The sequence below is a fragment of the Polypterus senegalus genome, chromosome 2, assembly GCF_016835505.1.
Source record: "Polypterus senegalus isolate Bchr_013 chromosome 2, ASM1683550v1, whole genome shotgun sequence".
NCBI lineage: Eukaryota > Metazoa > Chordata > Cladistia > Polypteriformes > Polypteridae > Polypterus > Polypterus senegalus.
The window spans coordinates 136,523,081-136,540,029 of NC_053155.1; the positions used below are offsets into that span (position 1 = coordinate 136,523,081).

At 36.2% G+C, this 16,949-nt stretch overlaps 1 protein-coding gene across 1 annotated transcript in view; it reads right to left on the reverse strand.

Moving 5' to 3' along the window:
* The window catches only part of atp10a (ATPase phospholipid transporting 10A), a 199,142-nt gene that overhangs the window by 50,122 nt on the left and 132,071 nt on the right, over positions 1–16,949 (reverse strand). The window contains exons 11-14 of the mRNA XM_039744692.1: positions 14,323–14,426; positions 13,414–13,540; positions 10,717–10,901; positions 6,685–7,009 (exon numbers count right to left, since the gene is read on the reverse strand). Coding sequence (XP_039600626.1) covers positions 6,685–7,009; positions 10,717–10,901; positions 13,414–13,540; positions 14,323–14,426 — 741 coding nt within the window. The remainder of the gene's footprint in view (positions 1–6,684; positions 7,010–10,716; positions 10,902–13,413; positions 13,541–14,322; positions 14,427–16,949) is intronic.

Sequence of the window (16,949 nt, forward strand, 5' to 3'; positions counted from 1 at the left end):
TCATTTTAAACTTAGAAATGGGATAAGCATACAGTTTTCTGACCGTTTTGAAATGGTTCAGAAATGTTAAGTAAATAGTAATCATTTGAGAAGTAACAATATTAAGCTTAGAACTGAACTTTTCTTAACATTAATTTTTCCTTTTTTTGTGTGAACTGTTTTACTTCAAAACTTAACTTTCAAAAATGAAGATGTTTTGTTTGTGGAATCATTTCTGCGCGTCAGGCTTTTGTTGAATCCCATTTTTGAGTTGAAGCTGCTGAATTTTGGGAAAATGCAGCTACATTTTTGTCAGAAAACTAGCCATCAGGAAGGCCTGGAACTTGGACTGGAATCTACCATCCAAGTACAGAGGACACTTCTGCTCCAGAACTCATCAACGAAGAAAAAGAACTGACTCATTCAGAGGTACTGTGCTCTCTTCTACTATTTCTGCATTTTCATAAATGAAAGCAATGTCGCCATACCTTGAGAAGATTTGAGAGACTGTGATATTATAAAAACACATCTTGGATGATCGGTTGTGCTTTTGCCTGAGTCATTGAAGCCTTGTTACAAGGAAGTAATCTGCGTTGTTGGAACGTCCCAATTGCGACGAAATTGCTGTCAGGAAACGTCCTGTCATTTACTCAAACTGCTGTCATGGCAACGTCTAAGCATAGCTTAAGTGAGATCGGCAGTGATCTAAGTACAGACTCGAAGTCTGAAAATATAATTAGAGATCTTAAAGGTCACATGAAAGATAAGCTTTCTGTGTTTATAACTGAAACCGAAAGTTTTAAAGACATTCCAGGAAATCATTTAATAGTAGCAAAAAGATTTGAAAAATTCTGTATGATGCACAGAGAGATAGATGAGTTGCATAAAAAGCTACTATCTGCATTAAATAAGGAAGGAGTGATCAAGAAACAGAAAACGACATTCGCCGAAAGCTCTAAGAAATTGAATGAATTTATGGACACTACAGCAGTATGGTTGAAAGATACTAATAGCCTGTTAACACACACATATGATGAACAGCTAGTTAATCAATTCAAAGAGATGCAATTACAAGAACGGGATCTCTCAAAGTCAAAAACACGAAAGACGTTTCCTCAGTTAAAGCACGCTCTCGATATTGGACTTGATTCTTTAGCCCAGAAAACCGCTGCCGCATCATCACCTCCTTCAGCAGTGCTGATCGAACAATCAACACTCGATAGAATCCTACAAAGGTTAGATGAACTAGAGTCCGAAAAGCAAGTACGGTCACTAACTGCCTCAGGACAGCCACTGTTGTATGGAAACAGTCTTATTGATATATTAGCAAAGAATCAAGCTGAATGTCAAAGGGCAATTATTGAAATGGCTAAATCGTTAGCTGATCAAAAGATAACACCTGCCCCAGTACCTCCAACACCTCCAGCGCCCCGTGGAGAAGTTCCACTCAGACAGGTCCCTTTATTTTCAGGTGACCCGCTGACTTAAGCAAAATTTATCAAAACCTTTGATCACACTGTAGGTAATATATTAGCAGACCCACAAGATAAATTAGATTATTTGATTCAATATACAAGAGGACCAGCCCAAGAAATGATTGAAAGCTGTACACGATTGCCACCAACAACAACAACATTTATTTATATAGCACTTTTTCATACAAAAAAATGTAGCTCAAACTGCTTTACAAAATGAAGAATATAAAAATAAGTCAACATTAATTAACATAGAATAAGTAAGGTCCGATGGCCAGGGTGGACAGAAAAAACAAAAAAAAAAAACTCCAGAGGCTGGAGAAAAAAAATAAAATCTGTAGGGATTCCAGACCAAGAGACTGCCCTGTCCCCTCTGGGCAAGGATCAAGGCTATGAAAAGTCTAGAAAGCAGCTTGAAAGTTACTATGGCAACCAAGTGTTCATAATAGATACATACGTAAGCAAAGCTTTGAAGTGGCCTCAAATAAAAAAATGATGGGGAGGCCTTGAGAGACTATGCAACCTTTCTTGATAACTGTATGGACTCTATGACTAAAGCAAGAAATCGTGCAGCATTTAATAGCAATGAAAATATACTATACTATCAAAGCTCCCACATTCTCTACAAGATAAGTGGCGAGATGTAGCTTATGAAATTGAAGATGAAGAAGATAGAGAGATTGACATTCATGATTTAACTATCTTTTGACGTAAACAGGCTAAGAAATTTATGCATCCCGTTTATGGCAGCTCTTATGCAAAGAGAAATTTGGGTGGGATGAGGAAGTAGAAGTCAAACACGTTCAGAAATGGAAAAAAATGGATGGATGATTTGAAGTTACTTACAGACTATAAAGTGAACAGATGCTTCAAACCTACCGGGTTTGGAACCATAAAGACAGCACAAGTGCACCATTTTGCAGATGCTAGTGAAGATGGATATGGCACTGTCACTTATCTTGTCTTAACCAATGAAGAGGGCAAAAATGCATTGTTCACTCATGATGGGCAAGTCAAGAGTTGCACCATTGAAGCAGGTCACAATTTCAAGAATGGAGCTGACAGCAGCCGTTGTGGCAGTAAAAATGGACAAAATGCTTAAAGGTGAGCTTCAAATACCCTTGCAAGAATTAACATTTTGGACAGACAGCACCACAGTGCTAAAATACATTTCAAATGAAAGCACTCGATTCAAGACCTTTGTTGCCAACAGAATCTCCATGATCAGAGATCATTCACAACCTTCACAGTGGAGGTATGTCACATTTCCCCTTAATCTGGCTGATCAAGCTTCTAGAGGGCTAAGTATAGAAAACTTTCTCAAAAGCACCACATGGTCACATGGTTCAAGTTTCTTACTGAAATCAGAACTTGAGTGGCCAAAAAGACTAGATCAACTTAACGATTCACTCTGAAGATGATCCAGAAGTTAACACTTGTGCAGTTAACATGACAAAAATAGAAGAGGCAACTGAACTCATCAACAAACTAATCACTTACTTTTCAGATTGGCATTGCTTGAAGAAAGCAGTGGCTTGGTTCCTCAAGTTTAAAGACATACTGTTGCACTTAAAAATGAAAGAAAAACATTCCAACTAGAAGTCAGTCAGACTAAAGGTAATCCAGAAGAACAAAAATCACTCATCACAAAGCACATGAAAAAGGTACAAACTGACTTTAAAACCAAGTCCAATCTCTCTAGATGACTTAGTTAAAGCTAAAACAGAGCTTATCTGTCTAAGTCAATAGCAAGAATTTCCAAAGAATTGAAGGCTCTAAAGAAAAAGACTTGTGTTAAAAAGAACAGTCAAATCTATAAACTTGACCCGATCATACAAGATGGATTACTGAGTTGGAGGAAGACTCTGCAAAGCTGCAATGCCCGAAGAAGCTAAACATCCTGCAATCCTTCATAAGCATTCACATGTTGCTTCTTTCATATTGTAGCACATTCATAAACGAATCGGACATTGTGGGCACAACTATGTGCTCGCACAGTTATGCCAGAAATACTGGATACCTCAAGCGAATTCAGCTATCAGAAAAATAATTTCAAAGTGCACAATGTGCAGAAGATACAATGCGAAAGTAGGTGAGCAAAAAATGGCAGATTTGCCAGAAGATCGCCTAGCACCCAAACCAACCACCATTCACTAATGTTGGAGTTGATTATTTTGGCCCCTTTCTAGTCAAAAGAGGAAGAAGTCTAGTCAAGAGGTACGGAGTAATCTTCACGTGTTTAACAACCAGAGCTGTGCAATTAGAGATTGCACATAGCTTAGACACTGATTTTTGTATCCAAGCCATATTCCCGATTTACGGATAGAAGAGGACAAGTTAAAATCATGCGCTCAGACAATGGAACAAATTTTGTTGGAGCAGAAAGAGAGCTACGAGAAGCTATTAAAAAATTGGAACACAAAAAAATCAGTGACACTATGATGCAAGAAGAAATCAAATGGATTTTCAATCCACCATCAGCCTCTCATCAAGGTGGAGTGTGGGAAAGACAAATCAGAAGCATAAGAACGATTTGAAATTCAAAACTAAACCAACAAACACTCGATGATGAAAACCTTCCTACAATGATGTGTAGAGTGGAATCAATACTCAATAACAGACCCCCTTACAAAGACATCAGGTGACCCAAATGATTTGGAACCACTTACACCCAATCACTTGCTATTACTAAAGACAAAACCTGAAATACCACCTGAACTCATTTCAGAAAATGAACCATACCCAAGAAGATGTTGGAAACAAATTCAATACATGGCTGATTTGTTTTGGAAAAGATGGACAAAAGAGTATTTGCCAATATTTCAAGAATGTCAAAAATGGCTTGCACCAAGAAGAAATTTCGAACCGGGGACGATGTTCTAATTGTAGATAAAGCTACACCTCACAATTCCTGGGTAGTGGGTCGAGTTATTAAGACAATGCCAGATGCCAAAGGCGCAGTCAGAAGAGTTTGTGTGCAAACCAAAACCAGCACACTAGACAGACCTGTGAATAAACTGTGCCTGTTTCTAGAAACAGCCAATGTTTGAAATATGAAAAATGAATGTTTGCAGTGTTACTGCTAATGATTTGAAAAGAATAGTTAATATAAAAGTAACGGGCTCATACTGAAGTAAAGTATAGCAATTGTCTCCGCTCCTGCATTGCCAATTAGGGGCCGGAAATGTAAGTGCCAATCTTTAATTTTGAGTTAAACTCATATTAATGTTTGCTTAATTTGAATAGAGTATACATTTCTTTCATAGTCATAACTTATGGTATAGTCCTTTCCCCTATAAGTTAGCAAGAGATAGAACCTTCTTACTGTAACTGAGAAACAGTGTGATAATAAGCTCAGATGTTGTTTAAAACAGGTCCCAGTACATAGAGACTTAAAAGGAGAAGTAACAAGATTAAGCTTAGAACTGAACTTTTCTTAACAAATTAATGTTATTTTAATTTTCCTTTTTTTTGTGTGAACTGTTTTACTTCAAAACTTAACTAAACTTCCAAAAATGAAGATATTTTGTTTGTGGAATCATTTCTGTGCGTCAGGCTTTTGTTGAATCATTTTTTTTGAGTTGAAGCTGCTGAACTTTGGTAATTTTAGGAAAATGAAGCTACAACAATGTTATAGCATAAATATGATGATGTCATTGTACTTTACATTACAGTTTTTAGGTATTTTTTAATACAGGTGCTATAATGCTATTAATTTGCAAAAAGGCAACAAAATGAATGGATTGTAGAAAAGACAGGTGGCAGCATCTAAGCTCAATGGTAGTTTTCAGATATGACTTTTGTTAGAGCTTCAAGCTCCATGAACACATTTTTATATACACTCCCTGGACAATGGCACAGTGGTTACTGCTTCAATTTCACAAATCCAGAATATACGTTTTAAATTATAGCATAGTCAGTATCTTTGTGTAATTTGCAAATTCACCCCATGAATCTCTTTGGTCTCTTCCTACATATTAAAGATATGTTATATTAGGTTAACTGAACATTCTAAGATGACCATTCTAAGGCAACTGGAGTCTGCTCTATGAATGCATTGTACCAATATGTCATAATCAGGGATGTAGAACACAAGGCTGGTGTTCTCTTCAGTAACTTTTAGTTGCTCCCGATGAATATCCTTTGCCCAAATCCTCAAGACAGCAAAACAGTAAATCAATATTTCAATTCCAACAGAGAAAGCTAGAGAGAGATGGGAAAAGAGACAGAAAAAGACAGAAAGAGAGAGTGAGAGAGAGAAAGAAGCAATATTAAGACACTGTGCCCACTGCCACTGTGAAAAACTTATTTCTCTTAGGTGAAATGAACAGATGAATGAAAAACAAACTTTTTTTATTTAGAAAATTAAGAATGGTGGGAGAAGGGGAGAGAGAGAGAGAGAGAGAGAGAGAGAGATGAATAAAGAAGCTCTGCACAAAAACTTATAAAATACTTCCTGATAAAAAAACATTCCTTATTGTAGTAATCAACACATTTTTCTTGCTTATTAGGCAATGAAAGTTGAAAACATTTAAAAAGAAAATTATCTTTGATAATAAAACATTCCTTATTGTAGTAATCAACAAGTTTTGCTTGCGTGTAAGGCAATGAAAGTTGAAAACATTTAAAAAGAAAATTATCTTTGATAGAAGTGAATAAATTAAGGGCACATTATTTCAGATGAAAAGAGCACAAATTGATACAAATCTATGACGTGTTTTTATAAAACTTCTAAATTAAAATAAACAAAATATATCACAAATATAATCAGAATATATAAAAATATATGAATCTTAAAAGAGATGCTCAGATATAAAATATTAGTATCCACTTCAATAATCAAAAAGCTACCTCACTTCACTGGTCTGAACAAAAATTGAAGATTTCATGCTACTAATGTTATTTTGTTGCAAGTGCCAAATACAGTAACTAGTTTAGAGCTTTATATGAGAAGTATCACAGCTTAACATGCAGTGTAATGTGTTGCAGAGAGGCAGTTATTTAACTGTCACACATTATATATTTTTTGATTTTAAAATAATTTCATTCCAACACAAACACTATACAAATACCAAAGATATTAAAATAAATAAGTAGTAGTAAAATGTAACCTGGAAATGTTGTTTTCCTTCAATATTACAAGTGACTAAAGATGATGTGGCTAGAGTAATTTTAGGAGGTCATCTTGACTTTATAAAATGGTGTACAACAGCAAACATGGTTTACTCACCTATTGCTAAAGTCATTACTTTCAGCTTATTCCGAACAAGCTTCACAACCATACTCTTCTGCAATGGTGTGGAACGACAGCACAATACTGATCTGCAACTACGTGCCACTGCAAGAAATTTATCTTCCAAGCTTTTATCCAGAGCATATGCTAATGTCCTCCCATCAATTACCAATCCAAGGCAGCAAACCATGGAGAAAGATGAACTCACATGAGAAAAAGAAAAGTCAACTTCTGTATCTTCAACTGAATAATTTGGCGTATTATTGAGAAACTTGGATTGGATATAGTGTAAACTTTCATCAAGAAGGGTGGCACATGCCTCCTGTAAATGAAGGGGGGGAAAGTATTTAATACATTTACATTCAAGAAAAACTAATTATGCTGTATATATTATTTTTCCTAAATAAAAATAATTACATTAAACTACCTAGAGGTTAATTTTATCTTAACCTACATTATTGAAATTACTATCTGTTTAAAAACTTTTGATCATTATAATACAAAATACATGGAATGTGCCAAGGCCTCTTCTCTACCCCGTGAACCCCAATGACAACCTTGGATCTCTCCTGCTGAGCAGCCAATGAATGAAAATTAAGCAGTAACTGCAACATATAAAACCAATTTAGAACTGATCCTATTAAAAATTTAAAGGTATAGGACTGAAATTCCTGTAAGTTAACTTATGCCCAAAAAACTGGGTGGCACAATAAATCATAAAACACGTTGCTTTTACCAGCTTTCCATAATTCTTATCATATGCAGTTTAATTTTAGTTTAATATTTATTTTTTAGTGAAAGACAGGACCTCCTTGTGTGACATTTCTCTGTGCTATTTGTGCTTAAAACAAAGCATAATTCTTACTGCATAATCCTTTAAGTTAATGTTAATGGTAAATTTTATTTAGTCCGCTTAGCTTGAATGTGAATATAATATAGCTTAACATAGATAATGGAAGATTCAATTTAACTCCCTATAAGTTTTTGAAAATGGAATGTTCATAATCTTAACTCTGTGTGACAGCAGAATAGCTCACAGACAGAAGTCAGACAGCTAGAAAGAAACATGAATGGTCAGACAGATAGACATTAAGGGTACAGGCACACAGTTTTCTTAGTGTTGCATAGAACAATATATAGAAATCTTAAGTAATGTAACCTAGATATTTAAGCAGAATATAATAAGATTACCCTTTTTTGCAAATATTATCCACTTTTTTCATTATTTTTTGTGTGAACTGTTTGCCTTTGAATGTCACTAAAATCTTTAAAAACAGAGACACTTGGACTGTGGAGTATTTTTTGTACAGCGAGTCATACAAGTGCCATAATGTCTATCTGGTAGCTGCATTTGGACTATTTTGAACCATTTCAAAACCTTTGTCAAAGGCACGTACAAACTGCAAGACTGTACTTGAATGTACCATGTGGAATAATCTCTGGGATAGAACACAAAATATTGCAGCAAGACAGTGGTAGCAATTTCATGCACAAAAGAAAATTTGTGGATATTTTTATTTATTTAATATCAAATGTGTAGATTACATGTAGAAAAATACAGTGGTTTCTTTATTTTTTTTTTTAAAAAAAAGTTTTTCATTCAGTCCAGTTCACACTGATAAGGTCAGGGTGCTGAATACATTATACGAATAAAGAAAAAAATACATAATAGTTAATAAAAGAGACAATACCACATGAACCCCGTATTTTACTGTTAGTCAAGTAATTACAGTAGTGGTTCTTAATTTAGTTATTTTCTAGATCCAATTTTTCCCTTTTTTGTGTCTTCGAGACTCAGAATTGCCACCAACATCCTGGAGGGTTGGTCCCCTTGAAAAATCACCACTGACATACATCCCAGTATCCTCCTTGGACAATTGCCACCAGCAAACATCCTGGTATCTTCCATGAAGAATTGCCAAAGACACTCATTCTGCTATCGCCCCTGAAGAATATTTGCCCACAGTCATATGGGTGGGGGATGGCCCCCTTTTGAGAATCTTTGAGACTTGGGGGCCTCACATATAACATCTTGCATAGAATGCATACTAAAACAAGGCATATGGCGTACAAAACTAGAAAAATTGAGATATATACAACTGTGCATGAGCAAAGCTCATACACTTTCCCTTAATAATAAATCCCAATTAATGTGAATTTTAAAGCACATGCACGTGTTTACAGCCCTTCCCCGATTCCTCCGATAATTATACCTATTTGAATATACAAATCAATATAAATAGCCCCTTCCATTCAGTGTTTTGTTAAAAGACAATGGCAAAACCATGTGTAAAAAAAGAAGAATTTTAGTTAATATGAAATGGAGGAACTGCTCAGTCAAGTGTAAGGCAAGGAAAAATGTACTAAAATAGTGTTATAAGCAACAAAATGAAATTGAAGGAGTGATATAGTGTGGCGGAGGCACTCAAATGTTCAAGTTCAGAAAGTCACACAGTGCCCAAAATAAAAAAAAAGTCACATATCAAAGTCAAGGTGAAAAGGCGAGTCGCAGAACGCCTGAAAAAAATGGTCTATGTTGAGATTAAAGTCGAAATCATGAATTTAATCTTGAGATTTCTTCTTTAATCTTGTTGTTTATTTGGTCATTAAAGTATAACATTTTAAATGTCATCTAAAAATTGATGTTTAATTTACTGGAGTTTTTCAAACCCCATTGTAACTAATGCTTTTTAAACAGGGTTTCTCTTAAGCCAACATGAGTGTGAGAGTAGTGATAGCCACACAGAATACATTAAATTCATGATATTACAGCTCTCATAATATGAATGCTTTTTTAAAAAGTACAGTATACTTGATATTATTTTCATGATGAAATGCATTAAAGCATGTATTAAACATGCGGGGGCAGTTATGCAACGGTAGTGATGAGGTGACTCTCTGTCCAGGGATTGTTCCTGCATCACGCACAGCATACGGCACAGATTCTTTTAAACTTTTAAGGAACAATGAAAAAATCTTTGTTATACATGCTTAATTATTCCATCTGTCCAGGGTCATGCCAATCCCAGCAAGCATCGAGCATGAGGCAAGAACAATCTGGACAGGGAACCAGCTCATTGCAGGGTGAATACGAGCAGAAATATATATTAGTAGCATCAATTTAGCTTCACCAGATCCCCTAACCTGCTTGCTTTTGGAAGAAAACTGAAACACGTGGAGGAAACCCACCAGGAAAACATACAAACTCCAGGCAGAGGACACCTGGGACATAACCCCCTTACTGTGAGGCAGCAGTGCTCTTTATAGAAGAGGCCCTAGGTCTTAGAATCTCTAAAATCTGTCTCGGAGGATAGATCTCATCTGGAACAGTTGACACCCAACACCTGCTTTTGCAGAACAAAATCTTGGATTTCCAATCTAACACAAATTATACCCTTTCCATTAGTGTTTCAAGGACATCTATTTTTCTGTGCTGACAAAGCCATTGTAATTTTTAATTTGTAACAGATTGTCCGTAGTGGAAATTATGTCACATGGGACATGTGGCTAGAAGAAGGTATCTTATTGGACTGATCTTTTTTCACATTGCTACAGTATGCTGCCAACTAACCTTGTTAAGCTATAACAATCTTCACTATCCTCTACTTTACAACGACTAAAAGACATTTAATAATTTCTGAAACCGGAAAACTAAAGCTTATTCAACAAGCATCTTTCCAGTTATTCAATAGAACGTAGTGGCCTTTTTTATGTAAATAGATGTTTCTTTTTCTTTTTGAAATCCCAGAGCAATTTTAAAATAAAAATATTTTTTCTATTTACCGTTTATTTTATTTATTGATGATATAAATATCTACAGTGTATTGTGTGTGATGTATAAAGTGTGTGTGTATGTGGGAATCATTCAGTGGAGGTAGGGAAGGGGGAAGGGTATAAATAGTGACTGGAATGGACTGGGTATATCAATTAAGGGAAAATTGTGTTGTATATAATTTTGGTGATATTATTGTAATATTTTGTTACCCAAAAACTCAAGAGAGACTCAAGTAGAAAGAAAACAAGAAAAACCTGGCTGTCAGCATTCAAAGTGAGGACTTCTTCTTCATGGTCCAGTAGTTTACAGGAGTATGCAATATTTATTGCTGTTTCTTGCTTGTCCCCCGTTAAGACCCAGACTTGTAGCCCAGCTTTTCTCAGGGCTGCGATAGTTTCAGGTACTCCATCTTGCAAACGATCCTCAATCCCAGTTGCACCTGACAAAAATGAAGAAAACTTTTGTTTAATATTTCATTATGAGAGAAATGTGATGCCCGTGTTACCCACAGTGATAGTCATAAACAGGGATGAACTAAGCAGTGAGGATGTATAATACAGCAAGGGTAGGTGCAAAGTGCGCAGTGCTTTTTTCAGCAACAGTGTCTAAGTCAAAAGTGCTTTGCAGATACTGTACTTTTAGACATAAATAAATAAACAAATCAATAAAAATATGGTGGAGGTTGTAAACACATAAATAATCTAATGGTAAACATGAATTTAAAATCACTCCCATGATCTGTCCATTAAAACCAATATGAGCTTCAGTGCTTCTTTCTACAATGTGCATCTCTTCTGCTAACCTTGTTAGGTCTCCAAAAGGAGATGTTCTCCGGCAAACACATTCTTCCCCTAAACCTGGCTTGAGTTTCCACCACTTTGCCATGGCCCTCAGCGGTGAACCCTGCAAGCCCTGCTCCTTTCTCTAGCTGCCAAACCTCAGCCTTCAGCAGGAGCCCACTTGGAGCGGTTGAGGAAGAAAGAGTGACCTCTCTGGGCCACTTCCCAAATGCTTGCCTCCACTCTATCATACCATTTCAACTAAGGTCCTACCTCCCCCTTTGCTTTCATTTTGATAATTTCTCTTCTTAACTTAACCTTCCGTCTTTTTTTTTCCTCGGATCTTTCTCCCAATATCTATCTGGCTCAGGCTCCTTGAATCCCCAAGGGCACAGGTACCTTAATTACAGACCTAAGAGTGTTACTGAGCAAATCAGCTCAATAGCACATCTGCATATGCATGAGGACTAAACCAGTGCCCTCATTAACACCATGGGGCTGTTCTGCCACGATAACATAGGCACCTATGCCCCTCTGAGTCTGAGCCCAATGTTTTATTAAAACTTGCACAATGCCACAGGCCAGAAAATGCACTTTGCCATTTGTTTTACCTTGATGCATTTCTAATGGATCTTGATTTTTTTTACAAACTATAAGGCTGCACCCAACTGATTCTTCAGTACCGATCCTGAACTCTGAGGTGCCAAACATATTGCTCTTGTCCCCTATAGTTTATACAATTAATTGTAGCAAAGTACGGCAGTCAGATCAAACCTTACTATATTTCAATATATTTGAAAAAGTTCTTATTCAAAGGCACAGGCTGATATTGACTGTAAAAAACAGATGCTTGTTTAACCTCACACCAATTTTGGCATTGTGTTTACTCCAGGCATGCTTTATTACTTATTATCTTTATTACCAAAACTTAAAGCCACATCACTTTACAACATAGTTCAAGAAAGTTTTGTCTATCCCACATTTAGATCTGAAGTGTCACACATAACATAATGTCTAAAACAATAAGGCGTAATTAAACATATATAATATTTAAGCTCCCTTATTTGCAGTTTGCTGCATCTGTAAAGGAGGAAAAAGACCCATTATAATTTAATCCTGTCTGTCCACTGACTGCTAGGTGCTCAACTGGTGTTTGGTGCTACAAACTTTTCAAGTCAGACCCTGACACTTTAGTTTGCACCAGTGGCATTATTTATATGGGTTTTTTTTTAAAAACTAACTACATTCTACATGTCTTGCTATTTTCTTCAAAATTATTCTCTGTATTGTTTGTTAATATAGTAGCTAAACACTTTAATTCATGTTACAGAATTTAAAGTAATTTGAAAAAAAATCAGCTAAATCAAAAGTATAATGAGGATTAAACACTTAATGATCATTACAATGCAACACTTAGTACATTCAGTTACTTCGTTGTGATATACTAACAGACTCAGAGTGCTTCAATTTTGTATCAAAGACAGATGGACAGTGACCTAGCATCTTCTGGCCTCAATTACCAAAAAGCCGCTTAGTTGGGGGGAAAATAAAAGAATAATTGTGTTTAGAGTGTTTAAATAATCATGGATAAATTTGTCTGGCAGTTATATGGGCATTACAGGCAGTGCTCAATGTATCCAATTCTACTTTTTTTTTGATAACATCAAATAGTATGCATAGAGAAAACTGTGTTGGGGAAATATTGTGTTTTTAAACGTCCTTTCATTTGAAGGCTGCGATATTAGCACAACAGTGTCATCAGTGCTTCATGCTTTGAAGATGGATCACTTAAATATATTAATGCAGCAAAGTACAGTGCTAGCGTGAATGCTCATAAAAATTTAAGCTCCTTTTCGTGGCTGATTTTATAGCTTTCTGTCCTAACAAGTATTTGTTTACCGTGCCATCAGTTCTAGACCAAAGACAAGATGGTCCACATCCCAGTAGATCTTTTTTTCAGATCCAATGTGCCAAATTTTCAGTCCTGGTAGCATCCAGTCTAATTAAAAATCAATTGTGTGTGAAATCATTTCCATAATCACCTTAATCACCTTTTTTTCTAAGCATTAATGTTATATCTTAATCATTTTAAACAATTCCTTGCATTCATTTTACTTTTAGTTTGTTTTTGAATTTAAAGAAAATTATATCTAAGTCCATAGATTTACTTACCTAATAGCTGAAGATTTGTTTCTAACCGAACAGCAGACTGATAAAGCAGTTCTTCACGATGGTGAATAGCAGATTCGGCTTCTAGATGACTTTTTAGCCAATGAGCATATTCTTCTTTGGTAAGGACCTTAAAAACGAGTTACAAAAAAGGTTAAGTACAAAACTGTTTGAAGTTTTACTTTTTAAATTACTGCCAAACTACAGTAGTATTTAAATAAATGTGCACATATTTTAAGTCATATCATTTAACCCTAATTTTTCTCACTACAAGTCCCTGAAATCTGTTCCGTCATCCACAGGTTCTGGTAATTACTATATGGAAATAATGGGTTTGGATTTTTTGAGAAAGATGATAAAACGGTATTACTTATTTTTTTAATCTACCATTTTACTGATCCTTTAAAAAAGCTAAAGACCTGCTATATTAATCTTTAGAAACTGAGCTGCTTTAACAAGGCGCTCTGACTACTTTTTGGACACTGTGGAAAGTATTATATAAACGTAAATGGGGTAGAGAGCAGGGGCAACAGGAGGAGGGCCAGGGATGACCTATATTGTATTAAAGGAAGGGGATCCGGGCAAGGCTTCTGACTGTAATCTAAGTATGGAAAATTGGGGCTACTACCAAGTCCATTACTGTAGCCATTTGTGGAGATCATGACTGCCTGCAGAGTGTCCTTCCTCCTCTTCCCTCTGTAAGCTGACAAGCAGTTCGAAGCTACAAAGATGCTGTAATTATTCCTGGCTGATACTGACTATGATTGTCCTCAGTAAATACAAGTTATTAATTCACAACTTTAATACAGTCTACTTAATAAAATAAGTTATCATAAAAATACAAGCACTTCAATTTCCCACTCATTCTAGCAGACAATGTTCTGAATTCTGAATACAGAAAAATAAATTTACCTTTTTGGCAATACAAAGAGTCCGAAGGCCATCCGCAGCATACAGGTTAAGGTAATTTTGAGTTTTGCTTAGAATTCTTCTTTGGCGTTTACTTTTAATGTCAGCTTAAAAAGAAAAAAGACTTCTAATTAAAAATAATTTTTTGGAAATATTTTTTAATAAACATTATACTCTTAAATATAAAACATTAAATCGTATGCCTCATTTGAACATTCAGGCCTACTGTGGTCTTAGTAGGTTTCTTTTGAGGATTCATTAATCTTTATTTCTATACTAGCAAAATACCCGCGCTTCGCAGCGGCAAAGTACTGCCTTAAAATTTTTATTAAGAAGAAGATTAAACCTTTTTAAACTGAGGGAAAATATACCAATAATTATTTGTTAAGGATCTCTTTGTATACCACATTGTCAGTTCAGCACTCCGGTTGTAATATGACCAATCTGTGCGCTGAGCTTACTCTTGAGCATGCAACGTACAGTTGGCCATGTGAACAGTAATCTTGTTTCAAATCTCACAGCTTGGATTGCTGCTGTCATAATCGGGTTGAGTTTCATGGTTTGTTTCAATTACGACAGTATTTGTAGGACTTGTGTTGAAGAGACATTCGGCATCTGTCAAGCGTTGTAAGTATACAACCGGTTTCATCAATAACTTCACATCCAGCTTTTGAGAGTTTAAACATTCATAAACATCAAAGTGTCCACTACTGAAATCGTCACCTGTCAATCTAAGATGTTTAAGAGGCATTGGCGGTCTCGAAAGGTGTAAAATATTTGGCCATTTCGGTACACTTGAAAGCGACAACCGAACAATTCAGCGGCAGCCATCAACTCACATGCAGATGCATAGGTGAAGGGCTTAAGCATTTCACACTTATAGTGCTCCTGTGTAGTATAATTATCTCCTGTACCGTCATCAGTCCACACCTTGAACCTGTCCCAGGCATTCAATACATAAGACACAATGTTCCTCTGGATATCAAGAGTGAGCCTGATATGGCCGTGCAATATGTAACAAAGAGAATGGAAAAGATAGGTGCCATCTCTGGGCATGGAAACCACTCGGTAAGTGACAGTTGTGTGATCGATGGTGATCACCTCGATAGACATGTTAATGCGGGTACGGCTGGAATGATAAAGGAAATGGGTACCTGAACAAAGTAAAGTAAGTCTAAAATACCTACACAATAACTATAATCATAATAAACGAACAATAAAACAGCGGAGAAGCCGTGGATTAAATAAAAAGGCTGTAGTTATCAGCAGGGAGACGTGAATCCCGTGGCGACGCAAGGAAGGCAATGAAGAGACTGGAGCGATGGACGGCTTTATATAGGCAGGCAGCCAACAACGTGAGAGGCGTTGGGATGGGGGACCCAACACTGCCTCACACGGTGACTGAGCTGCAGGCCATGGACATATATATGTACGTAAGCAGGATTCAGTTAGCGTTGGGAACCCGCGTACCAAATTTCTTGAAGATGGGCCCATAAGTAACAAAGACTGTTGAAAAGTTCAATATGGGGGCCGACAGCGGCATCATACCACCGAAATAAGTACCAAATTTCAGCCTTCTACCTACACGAGAATTTGGAGAATTAGTGACGTTGGAAAGTTCAATATGGCGGCCGACAGTGGCGTCATACCATCGAAATAAGTACGTACATCGGTTTCGGTTAGCGCAGGGAAGCCGCCTACCAAATTTCGTGAAGATGGGGCCATAAATAAGAAAGTTCAACATAGCGGACGTTGTCGACCGTTATGACCGTTACGCGTAGAATTTCAAAATAAAACGTGCTTAACTTTTGTAAGTAACCTGTAAGGAATAAGCCTGCCAAATTTCAGCCTTCTACCTACACGGGAAGTTGGAGAATTAGTGATGAGTCAGTGAGTGAGTGAGTGAGTGAGCCAGTCAGGGCTTTGCCTTTTACTGGTATAGATAAGTCAATCAAAGTAGCGTTAACCCATCAACTTATACATATACAATGACCTCTACTGGAAAGCTACAAAGATATTAAAAGATACCACTCCATATTATGTGAATTCAGTTTTACACCATTAAAAATGAATCCTTTCAAATATATAGAAGATCATGAATCTAAGACATTTGCCATGTTTTGCCTTACTTAATCCACAAGTTATTATCTACAAGGATATCAATAAGCCTACTACAAAGTTTAGCAAAACTGTCACAAAACTTAAAACTTTGCAATGATGGAAAGACATTATCAGAAGACAAAAATACAGAGGCGGGTGTGTGACAGCAGTAAGCTGTGCCATGTGGAACATGCAAGTCAAGGTTGTACACACGAAATGAAATGCTGAAGTCAGTAAATATACCGCTTCAGTGTAACCTCTCCAGTAAGTCAGATACCCATGAATAAGAACTGAGTATGTACATGCAGGTCACAGAAAAGGCCGCATATTATCCTGTTATAGGTTTGTTATTACACAGCTATAACATTTTAATTCAAATAGCAGCCAGTGAGTTAATCAAAGAACAGATGCTAATGACAAATAAAAATCATCAAAAGTTATAGTACTGTGTATTGATTACCTGAAATAACTCTTTAATGTATTTACTTTATAGATTTAAATCTAATAATTAATAAAAAGTGCATTAAAAT